Source organism: Cyrtonyx montezumae, unplaced genomic scaffold (genome assembly GCF_038088225.1).
Source record: "Cyrtonyx montezumae isolate F1298 unplaced genomic scaffold, pur_monq_1.0 scaffold_2, whole genome shotgun sequence".
In the NCBI taxonomy this organism is placed as follows: Eukaryota; Metazoa; Chordata; class Aves; order Galliformes; family Odontophoridae; genus Cyrtonyx; species Cyrtonyx montezumae.
The window spans coordinates 17,962,531-17,985,102 of NW_027071936.1; the positions used below are offsets into that span (position 1 = coordinate 17,962,531).

Sequence of the window (22,572 nt, forward strand, 5' to 3'; positions counted from 1 at the left end):
ATGCAAAACAAAGGCAAGTTGTCTGTTTCGAGTTAAGCTCACATAGCAAATACTGCAACATATTTTAAATGAACAATTTTACGATTTTCCAGTTCTTACCAAAGAACATCTACACTGCTTAATACTAGCAGAAATTGGTGTCTTACCAGGAACTGATGGATGCATGGTAAAAGCACTATATCTGCCAAGGTAAAATAAATCCCCTCTGCAAAAACATGGTCTAAAGATGGAAGGTCAGATGTTTTTGTTCTCCTGATGAGAGGGGCTTCTCTGTTGACTGTATGTGATACCTCTTGGACACGGAGCTTAGAGAAAGCTATGCTCAGTTCCAAACTTGGAAATGGATGTTCATGCTCCTCTACTATTTTCCCTTCCTCTGTTGCTTCCTTCTCAAGTAGAGACACTTCAGCCTTGGCACCTGCTTTCTGTTGTTGAAGCTTTTGCCTTCGAATTTTGTCATCGTTATGCACTCGGACAGGCTCTCCAAGTTTTCTTTCAAGCTGTAAAATGTCAGCAGGAATACTGTGAAGGTGCTCAGGAGATGCAGTCAAAAATCCTTCAACAGCCAGAGGTATGCTGATCTCACAGAGTCTGGTCCACTGGCTAACCTGTCAAATAAATTTATCTAATAAATACGAGAAGAAACAAAACTCAAGGTACTTTTTTTAAATAAAGAAACTTCAGCCAAATTTAGTAATACCAGCTTAAAATACATCCTTTGGTAATCTTATGAAAATTCTTATGAATATACTTATGAAATATTCTGTACTACTTTTGCAATAGCTGAGTTTCTCTTTTTTTCTTAGCATGCGACATTAAGAAACTTCAGTCCAACCAAACAATAACTTTAATTGTTTTTTCATGTTGTACTTGTTCTCTACTCTTTATTTTAGGCTGTGATATGAAACAACTGATCTTCCACCATCAAGAATGCTACTGAATCCACAGAGTCAACACAGCATGCCAGCACGATAAGTTAAACTCAATATTCAATAACCTTTTTCTTTTTCTCTTTGGAGAACCGTTTACAGTGCCCAAATTGTTCCAGTAAAATTTCATTTGGTCTTCAGTTAAGGATCTCTGGAATTCATTTTTACTAGTTTCCTGGCAGACTAGTTACCTTTCATATCTTTATGTAGCTAACTATCAGAGCATATATTTCAAGTTCAGAATAATCTAAAGGCATGTAATTAATTACCTACACGGATTGACTGAAGATATGCTTATATACATGGAATCTCCCTTCACAAATCAGTATCAGAAAGGGGAGGAAAACATGCATTAGTCAGGTGTGATATAATCTGAAATACAGTTATTTATAAGGTGTAAAGTAAGCATAAGAAGGCAAATATAATAATGACTACTGTAAACAGGTTTGTATTTGTAGGGCTGTGACATCCAGGTCACATCCAGGGCAAAACTTTGATAAGTGCTTGACCAGTTTAAATTCTTAAATGCCCATGTTAATATTGATAATAACATGTAAGCACATTCAAAAATTTGATCGTAGCTTTGCAAAGTTACAACTTGATTCCTGTATTCTCCATAAATCCAGAACTGTAACTAGCTTATTTCTCACCAAATTTCACATTCTTCAGATAAAACCAATCATGTGCAAAGTATGTAGGATTAGGTCCTAACAACATGCTCAGAGATCTTGCATTTGCTGCACTAGCCACAACGACGACTTCACATAAAAACATCCCACCTTCAGATACTTGATTTCAGCAGATAATTTTTCACAGCATGCCACTTTCTTTAACATTACATCAGGTATTTTTAATTAACTTAAAACTGGAACAGACGCAGTACTAACCCACTGAGACTACACGGTCAAAAATGATCTGACCCAGTTTTTGAATTTTAAGGTCCTTTTTCTGCTGATGAAGTTACATCCTCAAAAAGAACAGTTTTTGCCTTATGATAAAATTCAACATTTCTTCACACAGTAAATATCAATGTTAAGAGTTTACATCAGAGTATTCCATTCTTATTTAAAATCCTGTTAATATGACTGAGAGAAAGCGATGCACTCACTTCTGCACAGGCTTTTAAGCAGGTCTTCTTAAAGCCTAGGAGTTCCAAAACATTCTTTTTGGATGGATCTGCCTCAAATGTTTTCTGTATTATATGTCTTAGGACAACAGAAAGCCCAGCTCGACAGAACTTGCCATCTTTCATGACAATGGCAGGTAAACAGCAGCTCTGCACGACCATAGGAAGCTGACATTTGGAGATTAAATGGACCTCAAGATCTCCAAGGAGGCTTTTTGTCACAAACTGATCATCTGGATTTTCATTAGTTGGCACTAAGAAAATTTTGAATGACTTGCAGTCACAGTAAGACAGCAAGAAGAGTGAAATAGATGTATGAAGAGGAAAGATACTGTCTTGATACTGATGAGAAAAACCCAAATACAAATGTTCTTCAGGGATGCTATCTTTCATCTTCCTCCTGAACAGAAGTTCCTGAAATAGAAATTAGAACACAACAGTCACAAAAGGATACAGAATTGAGACCAAAACAGAGGGTTTGAAACAGCAGTTGTTCTGTTATCTGCTAAAACTGATTTTAATATATGATAGTATTAAAGACATCTTGCCTGCATAAGTGGACTGCAGGACCTTGAGGGAAAAATGTTGCACATCTACACTATCATTTCACATATAAATCATTAAGAAGGAATTGATTTCTGACAATAAGTAAAACAAAAAAAAAAATGTCCTTTTAAACTTTTAAGTGTTAAGACATTTTATAAGATGGCTCATTTTTAAATCAGTAACCTCCCACAATCATACATTAACCATACAATATTTAAAAAAAAAACATGTTCCTGAGCACCTAAAGCAGTTTTATCCTGCATACTTTTGCCTCTCTGTTAAAGCACATACACACAGAGACAGGCTGTTTTAAAGAAGTGAAATACAAGAGTATTGTAGCTCAAATTAATGATGTTATTTTAAAATTGAAATTACTTTTCCATATACTTTTTTGAAATTTATATAATTTTTTAATCAAGCCACTCCAAACCTGTGTAATATAGTACAATAATGCAGTAACTTTTCTGCACCACCACCTAATAACATTCACTGTTGACTTAAACATCACAATTCATATTGAAAAGCATTGGGCACTAGATGGCACTCTTAAAACAATCATATAGAACAAAGCTTCATTATAATATGAGAAAGAACTCTGAATGCTGCTCAGATATGCAGCATGGTTATTTTTATATATATATATTATATATAAAGCACAAGTGACATTGGGACAGAATCAATCTTTCAAATAACTCTCTAGATGAATAAAGTCTCTGTACAGTTACAGAGACATGATAGCCATATGTAACAAAAAAGTTTTTACATTTCATATATGTAGAGGTACATCAAATGTGCTACCTTATATCATCTGTCACTGGGACAAACCAATTGCTCAAAGACAGACAGTGGAAAAATAATATCAAGCCCAGCTCACATTAAATGAAAAGCATAGTGACTGTTATAAAGAAATATTTTTCAACTGTTCCATTGCATGACTTGGTCTCAATACAAGAGTGGCTTAACATAAAAATCCTCCTGCTTTTATTTAAATTAATACAGCTGCTGCTCAAAGAATAATAAAGTACATAAAAGTACATAAAGTATTTTCCTAAAGGCTGTTTTGCTTTGATAAACCTACAAATCAAGATGGATACAACGCTGCAACTATAATTGTGGAAAAAAAGCAGTTTAGTGAAAGTAACTGAGGAGAAGATGAGAGAAAAGTTAGTCTTATCTGTTAAGTCCATGGATATGAGCACTTAAACTCATATCCTTTACAACAGATCTTCTTGAAAGATGCAAAAATAGAACTACAACTAAATCAGCCTACTGATTAAAGATGTTCTGCTTTGAAAACTGGTGGATGTTTGAAAACTGGTGGATGTGGGTTAATGTTGTCATTGTGAATCCTGCTCCAATCCACTGAACAAAGTGGATTCTTCCCAGTAGCAATGAGTAATAGATAGCAGCTGTCAGTATGCAACAGTGACAGCAAGTGATCAGAAATAATGACTTGTTGGTTATTGGTCTGCTCTGTACTCAACCCTGTGAATGCCACAGCTGACACCAACCTATTAATCCGTCTTCTTGAAGTCCAAAATTTCACTTGAAATTTGACCGGCCAAATTCAACCATTCTTATCCTCAGCTACAAAACTACTACATGCAGAAGCCACACAAAGCAACTATGGCAACTCTGGTGAATCTTACTGAAGATAAACTACTGTGATAAACACATCCTGTCCACAGCTACATAGTCTCTTGACAGCCTAGTGACAATGTCAGAGAAGGGGAATATGCATGTAGCCCACTTAATTTAACCCATAATGTTATATTGAAACTGTCTCCCTTACAGTCACTGAAGAACTTGCACCTAAATTCCAGAGAAGTCCAAACAAACACATTAAACAGTACATCTTTAAGGGTTTTTTTTTTTAAGCTATAACCATTGATTTTATGAGGGTTAAGATTTACTTGCCAATTTGTTCAGATTTGCTCCTCCCTCTCCTTCTAACACTCGCATTTAACTCTTCACTGCATGTTACCCACTTGAAAAAAGCAGCTTTTGAACATTACAGTGCTGAAGCACTGAGGACTGTACTTATCTAAGGCGGGAGGACATTCCCTCTCAAAACAAGATAGGAATGTATAATGATTAAACACTGTTTGCACTGAGTGAAACTCTCCTTAGTCTGCACCTGGAAGAGGTTCGAAGATGGTCACTACAGTGAGAAATAAGGAAGTAATAGCAATAAGCACTACCTTTGCCAATTTTCTATTCCCTTTCAGCACAAGGTTTCTTGAAGAAGATGGAAACAGCATGTAAAGTGATCCTCACTGATATAATGAATACTTTGCTCTTATTCTATCATCATCACAGTCAGTCCTGTCTACTCCCCAACTTAAATGTACAAAGAAGCCACAGACATTTCACTCATACTATTAAACACAGAGCACCTCTCATATTATTTTGTCATATTGCTGTGGGGCTTCTTTTCTAACTCAGAAGATGAGCTGCCTCCAGAAAGAAATGCTAGGATTTTTTTTTCCATGTAGTCCTGAGTGCACCAAGGGCATTATACCATTTACTCTATTCCCGAACTCACAGATGGACTCACAAACATTGTACCATCCTGGCTTTTTTCCTTCCACTTTTCCACACCTACATCAAGTATAAATGACAATAGCCACTCTCTTCATCCATGAATCTGTCCCTTAAAGCAATGTTTAACTTCTTGCTTTTTCTCCAGCTACACTACATCCCTTTTTCACATCAGAGATGCAAAAATATTTTGCAAGTCACCTTTTACCATTTTCTGTCTTCTAAACACAGGTATTACTTCCTACAGACTTCAAAAATTACTGCTAGGGATTCTCCTTTTTCTCACAAAACACTTAAACAGGCAGCTTAATTTCTGAACTGTCACACAGCCTGTGCAGCTGCCAAATAACACGCCTAGCTTGCTAACTTATAAATATTTTTTATCCATCTTTGAAGTTATAAGATTGAGAAACTTCTCTTGGTCTTTCCTGACATCACAAACATATTTCACTGGCTTTCATTCACTGACTACTTCAAAAACTTGTCTAGGAAATAAGTCTTCTTCAGTCTCAGACAGACAGTAAACATGATTTTCCAGAAGCCACCTGCTTCTGAAATCCAGTCTGTGGAACAAGATTTGGCCCAACTGTATTCATATTAGTCCCTCACAGGACATAAAGCAAAATACATCTATTCCGGACCTGTCTATAAATGTTTGCTTAAATTATTTCTTGTGAGAATATACTCAAGGCCTTCTTCTACCCTTTCCACTAAATGCAACTTACAAATCCACAGGCAGCTCACTAAGAACAGCAGCATTCATGCATAAGTGTGGAAGAACATCTTTACAGTGAGGATGACAGAGGACTGGCACAACCCCAGAGAGGTTGTGGGGCACCCAAGACTCATGTGGACAGCTGCCTACCTGTGTGACCTGTTGTAGGGAGCCGCTTTAGCAGGGGCTGGGACTCTTGAAGTCTCTTCCAACCCCTGCCATTCTGTGATAATAAAGAATGAAACTAAGAAAATCCCTGAGACATCCCACTGTGCGCTCATTTGATCTGAACGCTTTTCCAGGCACTTTTCTTTTCCTGATTAGCCCGCATTCTGTGATACGGATTTCCATCCCAGACTGAGAAGCAGCAGCGTAGCGCGAACTCCCAAGGCCGCCGAGCCCGCGCGCTGCCTCACACAGCCCCCGCCCCGCCCACCGCCGCGCGAACCGATAAAGGGCCCCGCTCCCGCCACAGCTTACTCGGCCCCGCGCGCGGTGCGTCCTTGCCGCTTCCGCTCCGGCTCCTCCTCCCGCCGTGTGCGCATGCGCACCCCGCGCTGCACCGCCCCACTCGCGCGGCGCTCCGCCCGCGGAGCGGAGCCGGAACGGACGCCCTGTACCGACAGCAGGAGCCGAGCGGCGGCGGCAGCCGTTTCTCCTCAGGTGAGAGCGCGGCGGGAGCTTCGGGGCCGTCGCGGCGTCGTCCCCGGACCTGAGGGCGGCCGCTGAGTTCTGTGGGGGCGGCTGCGTCCTCTTACGGCGGAGCTGGAAGCGGCCGGCCCCGCCCGGTGGGTGCACCCAGTGGGAGTTGATTGCGGTTCTGCGGCAGGAGGTAGGCAGGGGGTGTGAGCGGAGACGGGCTGCGAAGGGGGAGGTGTGAACGTTGCCCAGGCACGTGAGGGCCGTGGTGGCAAAGCCGAAGCCGGGCTGGACTGAAAACGAGGAGGAAACGGCGATGGCATCACCGCTAGCTGTTGAGAGGGGCGAGTGGTACAGTGTCAGTGGGCACGAATAAGGGCAGATAATAAATGTATGTGTTGCCGTTCGACCTGGCAGGTGGGTTTAACGCAGCAGGCATTCCTTCCCTTCACAATGGGATGGCGAAGAGAATCAGGAAAAAAAACAGAACAAAGCAAGACTCAGGGGTAAATATTAAAAACTATTTACTAAGATAGGGAAAAGTAAGGGGGAGGAAAGGTAGAAGGATAATACTTATGACATTTATATATATACAAATAACTATATGTATATGCATATAATAAGCATTGCACAGAGCAGTTGCTCAGCACCTACCAACCAATGCTCTGCTAGTTCCCAAAGCAGAAAGCCTGATGAACTCCCACTTTTTTCAAACTTGCCTTCTGCACGATGCCTCGTGATATGGAATGTCCCTCTGAAGTCAGCTGTCCTCGTTCTGGCTCTTCCCTGTGCTCCCTCAGCCCCCTTCCTGGCCTGAATGCAAGAAATTGAGAAAACTAAAGCGCTCTTGGCTCTGTACAGCATTTCTCAGTAACAAGTAGAGACATCAGTGTGCTGTCAGCATTGTTTTTCTCCTGAAACCAAAGCATAGCATTGTATAAGGTGCTGTGAAGGAAAACAACTGTCCCTGCTGAGTCTACTTTGCTCAGAGCTCATCAGTGAGCCTTCTGTTTCTGTGACAAGGAGAAGTTGCAGAAGAGGTCTAAAGTATGGGTTGATGGCCTGGCAATCCATGGGTCTGGATGGACTGTGTTCAGAAGTGCTGAGGTCTGATGATATCGTAGTAAAGCCACTGGGTATTATCTTTGAGAAGTCTTGGGGCTGGGGAAAATCAGCAGGAACTAGAGGAAGACAGGTCCTATGTCCCTTCTCAAAAAGGGATGATCCAAGGAAGTGCAGGCTGGTCAGCCTCTCTCCTTCCATCCACAGTAAGGTCATGAAAGAAGCCACCACAGCACAGGGAGGAGCAGGTGTTGACTGGGGATAAGCAGTTTGGGATCTACCAAGGATCAGTCATGTCTGGTCAACTAGATTGTCCTATGTGGCAAAATAAATAGCCCTGAAGTGGCGGGAAGAGTGGAGAATGTCATCTGAGGAGGGGTTTGCAGGGACCTAAATAAAGCCTTTCTGCACCTAAGAAGAGTGTTGATAAAATGGAGCCTGTGTTTCTTTTTATGTGAGAGCACAGTCTGAAACAGGGGGCATTCCAATTTGAAATAAAGAACTGAAAGCAGGCAGTGAAATCCTTGTCTTTATATGTTTTGAAGGTCCAGCTGAACAATGTCCTGGGTGAGCTTGTCTGAATTTATGGCTGTTTTTGCTTTGAGCAGGAAGTCTCTTAGGAATGAAATGCCTGTGTGTTGTACTGTAGTGCAGTAGGCAGCTCAGTACCATGCAGCCTCTCACTCACTCTCTGCATGCTGGGTTGGGGAGAAATTAAAAAATGTAAGAGTGTGAGAACTTGTGGGTTAAGATGGCTTATTAGGTAAAGCAAAATCTGGATGTGCAAGCAAAGCAAGAAATTCCTTCGCTACTTCTCATTGGCAGGCAGATGTTCAGTTATTTCCAGGAAAGCAGAAGTCATCACACAAGTTTCTTGGGAAGACAAACGCCATCTCAGTATGTTACCTCCTTCCTAGCATTCACTGCTGAGCATGATGCCATATGTTACTGGCCATCTCTCTGGCCAGCCTGGGCCAGCAATCCTGGTTCTGTCCCCTTGCAGCTCCTCATGCTCCCCCAGCTCCCTCCTGGCTGGACAGCATCAGGAGCTGAGATGTCCTCAGCTCTGCACAGTGCTGCTGAGCAACAACTAAAGCATTGTGTTATTAGTACTATTTTCATTTTTAAAAATATCAAAAACATAGAACCCTGTGAGACTGTATGAAGAAAATTAACTATATCCCAGCCAAAGCCATGATATTCTGTTTCTTACATAATATACTGTTTACGAGTGGTAGAAAGCAGCAAATGCAAAGCAATACTGCAGCACAAATTTTAGAAAAGCAAGTTACTGTGATAGATTGAACTATTGATTTTAAATTATGGTGTAAAATATGCTGTAGGATAGAATATAAAGTTATGGATACTCACACTAGTAACTTTAATGGGAGATTTTACTCAAATCTTCTGAAATTATTTGAATTTCACATAAAGATGTCACATAAATAAGAACTGATGAATACAATTATTCTGATTAATACAGTTGTTGGGACTGCTAAAGTGCTTGAGTTTTGGAGTATCCCTCATGGGAGATAACTGAAATTGTTGTCATGAATCAAATCCTCATTATGATACTTAAGTAAAAACTGAAAATAGAAGTTAAGCTTTTCCTGCTTTCCTTGATCTACTTCACCAAGACTTGTGTTAAATCTGAGTGTGATGGTGGTATTTGTTGTTAAATACACAAAATCTACCTTTGTCACAGTTGCTAGATTTAGTCAGGAGAAAAGAATTCTCTTCCTGAGGAAAGGAAGATTCTAAAGGAGGAAAAAAAAGGGTGAGTTGATATTATGGTGGTAAATTAAATCCATTATTGATAAAACAATGTAGTGTGCTGAAAGGTTTTTTGTGCTGCTGTTCCATGTTATTGAGCTATAAGTTAACTACTGCAGGTGTTGAAGATAGATGCAGAGGATATGTGGGTGAAAGTCTTTCTCAGGGATGGTGGAAAAATGTAACCATAGCTGAATTTACAACAGATGAGTTTGATAATAACATTGCAATGTCAGTTGAAGATGTGCACTTCTTCTGGAAAACTGTGTTTGTTTTTACAGCTCTCAGAAAATATTAGAAATAGGAGTTTTGAGACAAAGTGATTAAAACATGACAGTGTGACCACATCCACATATGTAAAGTAATTAGATCAGTTGGACTGAAGGTGATGATGAAGAGGACAATGCATGTGTAATGATGCAAAATATTAGCAGGCCAGCCAATAGACAGTAGAAGCCTGTACCTGGGAAGGATGACTGTGAAAGTGAAAGACTGTGTATTCTATATAATGCTCAATTAATTGTGTAAATTTTGGCAGAATAAAATAGTTCAGAAATGAGAGATTCAGAAAAAAGAACACTTAAACACCGAGATTAACAACCTATTAACTAACACTTTTCTTCCTGTAGAGATTTAAACTGTCTATTGTAGACCATGCTGGGAAGTCACTTGATTATTCTCCATCGTAGAAGGATTTCTTATACAATCACAGATACATTAGATGGTTTTGTTACCATTAATTTAGTCTTCTCTATCCGTTATTAAATACTTGGGAAACAATGAAGAGCTATCAAACAGATCTAACTTGAGAAGGGTGCTTTTACTGCTGGACTGATGACTTCATGCTCACTTGCAAGAGAGTGCACGTGAGTTCCTGACCCTGCTCTGCAACTTATCTGTGTCTTCTATTCAGTTATGGTTGCAAGTATAATCATTTCTACGTTGGGCTCAAAGATTATATTATGGCCCTCCAATCTGGTATAATTAAACCGCTTCACAAAGTGCCATATAAACTTTTTTCCTATATTTTTTCTAAACAATGTTTTATTTTTTATACCAAGTCCCTCTCTTCATGTAAGAAATATCTCTTGGTTAATGACTGCAGTAGCCTGTGACATTACTACCCTTTACCTTTGAGAACAGAAAGAACTGCTGTGATTTCATACACAAATAAAAGACTAAACATACAGAAAGCTTCTGAATGTAGCTGAATTTTAACAATTCCTTTACAATAGCTGCCTTTAATAAAATAGAGCTCAAAATAAATTGGAAAACTGTAACCTTCCAAAAGAGAAAAACTGATTTAGCGGGCTTACACTTGTTTTCTAAATTTTGTGAATATGCTGAATTGTTTGCCAACCTTATGTACACGTGTATGTATTCCCAGAAGAAGCCTCAGAGAAGAGCTTAAAGGGTTTCTGCTTGTTTCTTTTTAGAGAGAATTAAGTACTATTCCAAGTTCCTGCAACTGGTGTCTCTTTTCTGCAATGGAGGGTGTAGCATTTTTAATTGAAGGCTTGGTTGTGCTGAAACTTGGAGGCCATATTCACAGAACAACAACAAAATGGAACTGATAAGCACAGAGCTCAAAAACAGCCAAAAATTTTAATGCAGATAAATGTATCTATCAATAAATAAATATACGTACTTTTCACACACACTGAATTGTTGTACTGAATTATCTGTGTGGGGCTCACGCTGTAACTGTCTGCATGATCAGAGGTAGAACAGAGTTACTGTTGTATAGTACTTTCTAGCACAAGTTTTGCAGCCACTGGAAAATGATTGAACAAGTAGATTAAGGAACAGAGAATGAATTCTTGAAGAGGTTTCTTAACTCTCTGCTGGTTCCATTGATGAAATCCCTATGAAGTCTACTGTATGTTGAACTCCTTGATGATCTCAGTAGAGTGATTCTATAGTGTCTCGTGGAAGCCCAGCATGAGATAAAGGTTCCTGGAGACTTCTAGGCAAGCATTGAGGGAGCAGACTGCCACTGCTGGTGCATTGGTCAGAGAGGTAAAAGTTCATTGCCTTGAATATTAGAAGAAATTCTTGGCAAAACCTTGGAGGAGGCTCCAGCCGAAAAAAAAAAAACTGTCTGGGTAGTGCATTTGAGCAGAAATGATGAAAACTCTTCTAGGTCACTGTATAAGAAACATCCTGATACATTTCAAATGAGATTTGCTTATTATCAGTTGCTATTCTGGAAGAGAACAGGGAACTTTTCGTCCTGTGTTTTGTTTGTTTGTTTTCTCAAAGTTATTATTCAAAGTTATTATTGTTAATAGCTAAGTTAGCAGAATTTCTGATGCAACTTCTGTTAATGAATTTAACAGTGAAGGCTCTGGAGTGCAGGAAACTACTGCTATGACTTTTTTTATTCTTTCTTCCCTTTTCCTCACTTTATTTCTACGGGCGCTGTGCTGTTTTACAGCTCTGGACAGATAACTTGATAAGAAAACAAGTTAACTTGGGTAAATAACAATCCAAGTTGTAGACTTTTCTCACTATTTCAACTAAATTTAAAATTAACAATGTATTTTTATAAAATGAAAGCAAATAGTGTACTAGCTGTGTTGTATCTCTGTATTGTATGTTTCAGGGAGTTATTCTTCTCAAAATTACCAAAAGTGAGTTTTCTGATCACATTTTTCTTTGCTTTTAAATGATCAGTGTGTTACAAATTGTATGCAAATCTAAATAAGGATTAGCATGGTAGTTGCTCTTGTTGAAGTTTACACTTAATTGCATTTATAGTCTGTATAGTCTTACAAAAAATTATTTTTCAACCTAGTTAGCTACATGCTGTTTGAATTATGCTTCATATAAAGTTCTTCCTTTTTCTTTGTCTTCCTACAAAGACACCACTATGGCTGCTGCAGTGAACATGGAGCTCGATGCTATATTTCTGAAAGCCCTGGGCTTCTTGCGTTCCAAGAGTAAGGATTCTGCAGAAAAGCTGAAAGCACTTCTTGATGAGTCTTTGGCCAGAGGAGCTGATTCAAGTTATCGTCCGTCTCAGAAGGTATTAGTATTAGATAGCACTGGTCATTTTTACGTGCTTTTAGAGCCCCAGCCATTCCTAGTTCATTTTTATAGCTGAAGATTTAGAAGAGAATTAGAAACTGGAATAAGAGTGAATTTGAACATTTTATAATTACTATTCCCCCCACCTTTTTTTTGAAAACAGTGCATTCAATTAAGTTAATGGAATGAAAATTCTCTTGTTGTTACATCCAGACTTGTATAAGATCTGTTCCTTACTATATTGCAAATGCAATCTTTTTTTTTCATGGTACTCGTTGTATTTCATGTTGATTTTGGCATTTTACATTTGCTAACTGTCACACAAAGGGGAACCAAAATTAAATGTTCCTGTTAAAAACAGATAAAAAGCTCTTCAAAACACAGATATACTTGTGACCAGGTAATTATTAAACAAGAGGCTATTCACTGATGTAACTGTCTCCTAGATGAGGGTTGCTGCTGAAGGGGAGTGTTTTGTAGCTAGGGACCCTATCACCAGTTAGGTGAGTCAGTGTTTTCCTAAACATGATATTAATATTCCTAATGACACTTAGCCAGGTATTGCAAAGATCTTATCAGAAGCTATTTCACCACTTCCAAGGACCAACAACTGATAAAACTGTATCTTTTTTCTCAATATTGTTGAAATCATGTGACAATTAAAAAAAATAAAATCCCAAATGGTTTGAAACAAATAATTTGCAGGAAAAAATCATTGGTATCCTGTACAAAAAAAACATAGCTTTTCATTTGCTGAAAGTCACTATCCTCCTGCTAGATAGACTATTTGAATCTGGTATTAGCATATGGAAACAAGCAAGTTGGTGCTTCCTAATATCACTGTGTGTTGTCATATAGTTATTGAGGTAGTTTTCTCCCTTTGGATGTTGACAAGTCAGCCAGGTATGTTCTAATAATGGTCTGTATGCACACACATTGTGTTCCTTCTACAGATACTTTTTCAAGTATCAGAATGACAGTATTACTCCTGTGGCATACGTGATGCTTGCACTACACAGTGTAAGACTTCTGTACACAAATCTTAACTCCCTGAAACCTAAACTGCCATTCTTTCTCTGTAGTAACACAGGTACTATGACTTTAAGGAGCTTTCTGTCAGAGCTAAAAAAGACATTGGTTTGTTGTTTAAAGAGCTGAATACCATAGAGGCTTGGGAAGCTGATTGCAGTAGCAGCTTGGCTGGTTGTCACTGACTGCATGCAACAGGAAATCAGGAAAGTTGGTGGGGCTGAAGTGAAGCTCAGGACTCAGCTCAGTACACAGCAGAGTACCAAGTTGGAGGAATACCTTTCTCAGGCACATTGCTGTGATTGATCACTTGTTTCCTTATTATACTTTGATGCTAATGTATCACTAATAACTCTGTTTCTGTTGAGAACTACATTGTTAAGCTGGTAGGTGAATATGAACTGAGATTAAGATCTACATTCATTAAGGAATACTTTTTCATGTCCAACTCATGTCAACTTAAATTTTTAGCATAAATTCAATTTTGTTCTGCTTCAAAAATTGTTATCTCTTTTAATTTAAAAATTAATTTTTAATTTAAAAATTAATTTAAAATTTAAAAGCAGAAAAGTTTAATGTTCCAAGTCTGGGGTCTGTCATTTAAAAAGTATCTCTTCCTCTGGAAGGTGAGCATTAAGGGAGATTTTAATAACTGCAGTTTAAGCACAGTAATTTGTGGATGTGATATAAAGGGACTTAGGAAATGTTTAAAAGAACATGTGTACAGGTGAACAGTATTGTGTGGCATTTTGTTTGCCTAACCTGTGATCTAATTGCAAAACAGGAAGTAGCTTATGTAGAGTTTTGATTTCAATTTTTGTTTTTAGGAAGTAGAACAACCAAAAGTATGTGTTACCAAACCTGTTTCCAGTAAGCAAGATCCTAAAGCCTCTTCTAGTTTGCCTTCTGGTAACAACAATGGCAAGCCTACTGCATCAGAGAAGGTGAAAAAAGAAACAGAGAAGAGATCTGCTGATAAAGTGAGTCTAATTTTTGTTCTCTAGTGACAACCTGACTAACACATTTGAAGATGTTTTAGTAAAAGCTCCTTTTTCCCATGTTGTCTGTATAACTCTGCTCTTCCTAAATGTGCATAGCCTGCAGTCTGCCTTATCAAATCACATTGCTGTTTAGGCAATCCAGCAAAGGTCAAGTTGTAATTATTCTGTATATACTTTAAAATATACTGTTGACAAGTTAATAAAATGTAGCAACCTGAAGTGTAGGTTTTTCCAAGGCTGCTTTTGAGGATTTTGGAGTGAAGTACAAGAAGTGGACTTGAATTTCTAACTCATGAATGTTTTGTAAAAGTTGTATCTAAGGAAAATATGCTGTGTATGTTTTATAAGATACACATTTTTATACTTCTGTTTTAATTGTTATGGTCATTTTCTCATTTTAGTAAGGACCATTAGCTTTCTGTTTTTTTCATATTTTTTGTGTTTGCAATAGATAAAAGGGGATACTGCTGAAGGAGCTGATGTGCCAAAGAAGCCCAGACTTGAGAAGCAAGAAGCTCGTTCCTCTCCTATTACAGTTCAGACAAGTAAAGATTTATCCATGCCTGATTTATCTAGCTTTGAGGAAACCAGTGCTGATGACTTTGCTATGGAAATGGGTTTGGCCTGTGTTGTTTGCAGGTAAGTCAACAATGTTTCATTGCAATCATGTATTTTCTTTTGGTTGGTTTTTGCCTTTGTAATGTTTAATGCTACTTTCCAGGTTTTAGTCTGGAAATTACTTAAGTACATATGCAAAATTACTAATATATTAAAGTATACTTCTCAAGAATCGTTTTTTGAAAGTGGAGTACCAGAAAACAAGTTAAAATATTAATAAATAATGTTAAGCAGCATTCTAAACAAAAATCAGTTCTGAGTGCATTTTTTAGTGGTATTAGCATGAGTTCTGCATATGTCGCTCACTTTCTTCATAATCATTTGACATTACACATCACTGTGCTTTTTTCAGTTAACCTTCTAAATATCTGATATCTTGCTATTGAAACAGGTTCTTATTTTTCAGTAAGGGCTTCTGAAATTAGATCTTAACAATATTTTGCTGACAATGAATCTAATTGTGTGAGGATTGACAACATATATTTTAGAATATCCACTGTGTGATCAGATAATTTGAATAGGGATTTGGTCTCACAGGTGATTTATGTCTCTCTAAGTTCCCCTGATCCAAAAGAGTGCTGTTTGACTATTTGATTGTGCCTACTTCCCTACCTCTGTCAGGGCTGTATTGTCCATGTAAGTGCATGATCAGCTGAACTAGCCTCTGGATCAGCTTCCTACTCAGATTTTTCAGTAGACTTAGGGTTTTTTTTCCTATAGATATAGGTTTCAGCCAGCTCAGTGCATGTACTTATCATTGCTTACACATGGCTGCAAGAACATAGGGTCAGGATAGGGAAGGAAGATTGAATTTCTGTGGGACTGGCCAGATTCTTGGTAGAATCTTGGTATTCTAGCTCAGCTTAAGCCAGCTGGGAAACTGTGTTCTTGAGGTGTCTCTACTTCGTGGATGGCAAGTTCCCATTGTTACAGCTAAGTACACTGTTAACTATAATTGTAGAGTGATGTGATTTCATGTCATATTATTCCCATGAGTTAGCTCAAATGTTTACTGCTTTATTATGGACACTGAAAATGGAAGAATGGTTCAAACACCTGAAGTAAGAAATAAATCTTTCAATCTTACTCTTCTTGCCTCAATAGTGATTATAAAATAACTCTTATTAAAGTGATGCCCGAGAGAGGGAAAATCATATCAGGAGGAAACTTATTAGAGAGGATGGTAGCAGTCTCCCAAGACTTGGTATTTGTTTTCATTTTACATGAATCCTGCTGGAATTGATGTCTTCTGGTTCTCAGTTTCCAACTTAAGCTGGATGAATTGTTTTTCAGAACACTTACGCTTCAGGCTTACTAAATCCAATGTATTTGTTAGGAGTGCATTCCACTATTTGCTGCGCAGCTGTCAACATGAGGTCCCTTCCTGGGGCTGGGTATCTTGAGTTGAAATACAAACATTTCAGTATATATGAAGTACAAAAGCACTGTCTACTTCTGTAAAATAACACAGGTATAAATACCATTTGGAAGCTGACAGCTATTAATATTTGTATTCAGACAGCTGTGTATGAGAACACCATCTCCAGTTGCACAGTACATGGGATTCTTTTTTCTTCATAGTTCAGTGGTTTATATTGCTTAAGGCAAGTTGACAACTCTGTTATCAACTTGTGAACTGTGTGTTCCCAAATGCAAGAATGTACATTTGTATATTAACCATTCCTTTTTTATAGTGGTAGAAACTAAAGATGTGGAATGCTTCTTCAAGATTTGCTGAATGTGAGATGAATCTGCACAGCAATGCAGGGATATTGAAATTTGATGTCTGTGGGTGATTTTAGTTCTTGTTGTGCCATATCCAACTAGGTAGAGGGGACAGAGCACCAAAATAATCTCACACTTTTCCATAGTTTTAGATCTTAAAAAAACAGGACTCAACAGTCACAAGGTTCTTCAGCCACGTAAACAACTTGCAGCTGATGGTAAACCCTGACAAAAAAAAGATGCCCATTTTTGGAAGAATGACCTTTATTTTTTTTAGACATACTTGATTGTTTTCTGAAGTTAAAACATCTTTTCATTTCTTTTTTTGTTTGTTTTAAATGAGACTGTTTTAACTTGATTCTGAGCATGAAGAATTGAAGTGTTTTTTAATCAGTCTGGAATTGTCTTTGGAACTTTAAAATAAAAATCTCCTCTCTTGAGACATGGGGTTAAACAATCACTGCTTTGTTCTGACCCAATTTATTTAGGAATAATAAACAAAATGGCTTTTGAAATTTCCTGCATTTCTAATGGGGTGGTGAAATTTCTGAAATGTTTCATTTTTTTTCTTTTAGATAGTCCATTTGAAAGAGAAATATTACTTAGAAAATGTTCTGGTGTCCATGTGGACAATACTTTCCGACTTTTTTCTTTTATATAGAAATAAGGCTTTACCTTTCTGTATCCATCTACAAATAAAGTTTCCATGGTTACTTAGGCACCTCTTCCTAAGGCTTATGAGTGAAGGCAGCTTAGCAATTAAATAGCATGATTTGTCATCTGAAAGAAGAAATCATCAGGAAACTGGTATTTGGCTAATTTAGACATATTCACAGTCATGTGTTCATCACTAATTTGTCATTTATACAAAATGATTACTTTTGTCAGAGACCCACAGCAGAAATAAGTCCTCATCAGCTGTTTGTGTGTTTGCTTTAAGACAGAGCTGCACAGTTAATCCTCTGTGCTTCATCTTTTCAAAATTCTGGTATTATCTCAAATTCTGAATGCCTCTTTGTAGGGACCAAAAGGATAGCTAATACTACAGATGTAAAGTAGTATATAGTTGGGATGGTGATGCTTTTAAATTGTTTAGAAGAAAGCTCTCTTACATACTTGTCAGTGCAAAATTATTTGTTCTTGAACAGTATTGCTCTACAGCTTACAGCAAAATTATCCAAATGTAGCTAGGCCTTTTTTATGCTACTGTAATAAGAGTCATAATAAGTAAACAGTGGTAAGATCCCTAGGTGAATAAAAGCAGATGAGACTTAAATTTTGAATATAAAAATCAAACGAGCAGAAAGTGTCATGTATGTGTTTGGTAATACTGAAGTCACTTTTGCCATGAAGATCTAACAATTGTAAGTTTCTAAAATGTTTATTAGGAAGAACTCATAAAGAAAGAAAAGTCAGTGTAGCTCATCTGCTACAGGTAAAAAATAGTCATGAAAGCAAAAATATTTTTAGTTTTTTATCTTAAACCTTGCAAAATTTATAACAACTGGATAATCCCTTAAGTGCTTTTTCCAATAATCTGTTCTTAACTCTTTGCTCTGCAGGCAAATGACTGTAATTTCTGGGAATCAGCTAGTAGAGTGTCAGGAGTGCCATAATCTCTACCACCAGGATTGCCATAAACCTCAGGTGACAGACAAGGAAGTGAATGATCCTCGACTTGTATGGTATTGTGCCCGCTGTACCAGACAGATGAAGAGAATGGTAAGAGTCAGTTTTTTGTCTAGTATGAGCACTGTTGGAGTAGAGCAGGTTATTTCTTATGTATGAGAGTATTCTTCAGGTTGCAGAAACCTTTGGAAGAATGTTAAATTACCATTTTTCTCAGCTGTGCTTCACTTGCTGCAGCTGTTTTTTAGTGTGGAGTCAAGGCGTATTTGGGTATGTTCTTAAAGTTTTTTTTAAATTCAAAAATGTGAAAGAGAGCTCTTTCCCACTTGGGAAGTAGCATTTTAAAACATTTATTTTAGGTGATACTGATTTTTTTTTAAATCATATTTACCAAATATCCCCTCAGTCTTAATTTTCTTCATAGGTGTAGATGTGAATGATTGCTTTTGCAACAAGAATAAAAATTTTGGTTTGCATCTTATGTGCTGAAAGATAGCAGATTAAAAAAAAAAAAATCCCTTAATTTTGATTTATCTGCAGAATGATTTCTTGACTAAGCAGGCTAATTTTCTGATCCCACAGAGATCACTCTTATCTCATTATAAGAAAACAACGTTGGAGTAAGAAAGTGTTGTCATTCACAAATCTCCTGACATTTAATTGAACCCCTTTATACAGCAGGAAATATGCTTTGTTTTAGAGCTATTCTGTGGAAACTTAGCAAGTGGGGTTATCTATTGAAATGTCTCTGCTAATAAACAAGAAAAAGTCAATGCAAGATCCTGTCCTAGGAGTTAACTGTTAATGATTGAAGTATGTGGTTCTTGATTATCATTGGAATGTTGAACCCAGCAGAGTATTTGCTTGGGGCCAGTTAATGCACAGGATACCCTTTGCAGTGACTCAACTTTTCCCTTCAATGTGCCCACCTCTGTCTTTTCTTGTTTCAGTGTGAGTTCTAACATTTTTTCTGCAGCTTTTCAGTGGACTTGTCTGCAGCCCAATACTGCTGGGTCATGTCCATGTTTTCCTCAGATTCACTGGTCTTTGCTTTCTTTCTGTGATGACCCAGTGCTTTCTTGTTTCTAGAGTTTCAGCACTGCCACTCTTTCCCTGCTGAAAGTCTTATTCAGTGTGGCTTTTTGGCTGGACTTTTATCATCAGTAGCATACTTGATGTGGCCTCCACAACTGCAGCTCATTACTACCTTATTTCTCAGATACTTTTTAGCTTCAAATTGTAAAACACTAGGCTGCAATATGATGATGCTCATGCTTTTTAAAGCAGAGCCTCTAACTAGTTTTTTGTTTTTTTCCAACCTCTCAGGCTCAGAAGACACAAAAACCACCTCAAAAGCCAGCTCCAGCAGTGGTTTCAGTTGAACCGGCTGTGAAGGATCCACTGATCAAGAAATCTGAAATAAAATTGAAACCTGAGACCCAAACAACTTTTCTAGCATTCAAGAGAACAGAAGTGAAGGTAACACACTGTAATTTTTCCTGGAAAAAAGTTTACATTTCACTGTGTATTTGTGGTTATTTTTGGTTATGTACATTTTTTTCACAAGAGCCATGAATTGAAGTAGTTTGCTGTACTATTTATAATGAGTGGTAATATAGCATAACAGCTTAGCATTAGCATCAGAAGAGCGAGGGAGAGGGAGAACACCTCTATTCATAAGTCCCTGAAGCATTCAGCTCTTGACTGTATTTTTATGTTAAAAGGGACAGAACAGAATTTACCCTGAGAATTTTTCTTAATGTTGTTTTATACAAGCAGGATTTTATATGGATCCTCAGAAGACTATAAAAGGTAATATTTATTTTCTGTGATCAGGTAATGTGTATATTTTGGTAGTTAGGCTTCTCCTCATGGCAATAGAGAAATCCAGCTGATTCTGTAGGGTCTAATTTAGAAACATGAGACAACAGGTATTAGCTTCCTACTTCTTTAATAGATGTTATTTAATATATGTTGTTGCGAATTGGTCAAGGGTGATAAACCAGAAGCAGCGTAATAAGTGACAAAGAAGTCTGACAAACAGTGCTGTTTACTGAAGGAGCTCACCTGTAACACAATCAAAGTAATCATTTATGTTCATAGAGGTATATTTGCAGTTGTGGTGCTCAGATGGGAGCTGTTGTGAATAATATGGCTTTTGCACAAACACACTTCTGAGTAACTTTTTTCACCATGGCTGTAAACTGGTATGACTGATTTTAATAAATCAACATTTGTATTATCCCCAGCTGAAAACTGGAGATTGGTTGAGGTTTGGGAACAGCAGTCATTGCAAACAGCACTTTGCATTCAAGGGAAGCTTTGTCTGTGGGACGTTTGTCTTTTGCACAGCCTGGATGGAAAGACTAGAGGAAAGAAGTCCAATGACTCAATTTCTTTAAAACTATCTGTGGGGTATAGGCTGCTAAGAATAGGCTGCTAGGTGGGGAGAGGAAAGTTTTGATGCTTCTACTTTATCCAAAAGAATGCAATCAAATGCGATACTTAGTAACTATGGAGCTGTTCTTTTTATCTTAATATCTGTTATCTTATTAAAAAGTAACAGCTGTTAATGACAAACTAAAGGTACTGGCTTGCCTCCCTTGTTTATATTTCACAAATCTGTACTGTGGTTATTTCAATAAAAGCAGTGTTTAGAGTATATGGGGGGATCTCAGTGCTGTATAATGGCCTTTAAGGGGAAAAAAAGGTATTGGCTTTATTTGGCTGGGAAATTTAAAGTTATCTGCACCTGCATCCTTTCCTTTTCCTGCTACTGCTTTTTTTAACTGTAATGACCAGTGATGAAATATTGTCCACTGTGTGTTCCTGGGTAAAGAACTAAAACAGAGGTTCAGTCTATTCCTGCTATGCGTTATACTAATAAATGCTGCTATAATAAGAATGATTTATTTATTTTAGCCCTCAGCAGCAGTTTCGGGGAACTCAGCCAGTACAAGTGTTTCCTCTTCAGCAACCACCAGTGGCCTTACGGGATGGGCTGCTTTTGCAGCCAGAAACTCCTCTGCCAATCCATCAACTGCCAAACTGGGATCAACAGCACAGAGCACCAGTGGGAAACCTGCAGCTTCTTCAAATAACCAGAAACCTGTGGGTCTGTCAGGGTTGGCAGCTTCCAAAACGGGACTAGGATCAAAAATAGCTTCTGCTGGCAATAGCACAAGCCCGGTTCAGCTGAAACCTCCTCCACCTCTGACATTAGGGAAAACTACTCTTAGTCGTTCGGTAAGTAGTGACAATGTTAGCAAAGTAGGTCTTCCTAGTCCCAGCAGCACTGCGCCAAGTACCAGCAGCCAGGTGAGCAGTGGGAATGGCAACAGTGGGACTGCAGGTAACAGTGGGAGCAGTGCAAGCAAAACCACAGCAGATGCTGGTAACCAGTCTGCCTCCCTGAAAGGCCCAACTTCTCAGGAATCTCAGCTCAATGCAATGAAGAGATTACAAATGGTCAAGAAGAAGGCTGCTCAGAAGAAACTCAAGAAGTAGTGCAGCTGCTACATGATCTTGCTGGCTTTGATCAGCAACATTTATCTTTAATTTATCTTTAATTACAGAAAATCCCTCAGCTACTGGACTAAACCAGTAATTAGGGGAGCTGCAAACCTATGCTGTACAGGAGGTAAAAGTTAGGTAATCCTCGTATTCCTTCTGCCTTTATAAGTCTGAAAACTGAATATGTTAGAGGAATGTTCACTATTATTTGCTGTTGGTTTTTAGCTCAAAGCAATGGAATGTGAAACTGTAAGCATTGGGAATTTTGAAGAAAAATGTTTAAGAAAAATGTTTGTGGACACAAGCTGTCATCCTTCAGCACTGTGAATAAAAGTATTATTAATCTGGGAAAGTACTGCCACTTTCTTTCATCCAGGTTTCTGATCCTTGAAATACTTCACAGCTTTTCAGAATTGTTTGTGCTGGGCAGTTAATGGAGTTCACTGCATATTGCACAATTCATGTGAGAATTATAAGTGGCCTATTTAGTTTTTATGCACTGAGAATTTTCTTTGCCTTGTAGTAGTTGTTCTCTGAGAAAAAAGTGGAAATGACCCCTAACTTGTGAAGAGTTGAAGAGAGCCAAAACAGTATTTTCAGTCTGTAAAGAGCATAAGGTTGTCCTGTTGTAATTTGAACGGGTCTGTCCACCCATATGGGAATACTGTCCACCACATATTTTAATTGAATGTGCAA

The 22,572-nt window shown here is 38.1% G+C and overlaps 2 protein-coding genes across 2 annotated transcripts in view; one reads left to right on the forward strand and one right to left on the reverse strand.

The window, feature by feature from the left end:
* GSTCD (glutathione S-transferase C-terminal domain containing) overlaps positions 1 to 6,380 on the reverse strand; it is a 54,164-nt gene extending 47,784 nt beyond the window's left edge. The window contains exons 1-3 of the mRNA XM_065736520.1: positions 6,338 to 6,380; positions 2,038 to 2,469; positions 147 to 608 (exon numbers count right to left, since the gene is read on the reverse strand). Of these exons, the coding sequence (XP_065592592.1) occupies positions 147 to 608; positions 2,038 to 2,448 (873 nt within the window). The 5' untranslated portion in view covers positions 2,449 to 2,469; positions 6,338 to 6,380. The remainder of the gene's footprint in view (positions 1 to 146; positions 609 to 2,037; positions 2,470 to 6,337) is intronic.
* A 58-nt stretch (positions 6,381 to 6,438) lies between these two features.
* Positions 6,439 to 21,925, forward strand: INTS12 (integrator complex subunit 12). The gene is made up of 7 exons (XM_065736521.1): positions 6,439 to 6,520; positions 12,196 to 12,359; positions 14,218 to 14,370; positions 14,843 to 15,030; positions 18,297 to 18,456; positions 19,690 to 19,842; positions 21,286 to 21,925. Exons 2-7 carry the CDS (start codon positions 12,204 to 12,206, stop codon positions 21,868 to 21,870), a joined length of 1,395 nt encoding a protein of 464 aa, XP_065592593.1. The 5' UTR covers positions 6,439 to 6,520; positions 12,196 to 12,203; the 3' UTR covers positions 21,871 to 21,925.
* Positions 21,926 to 22,572: the final 647 nt, after the last annotated feature.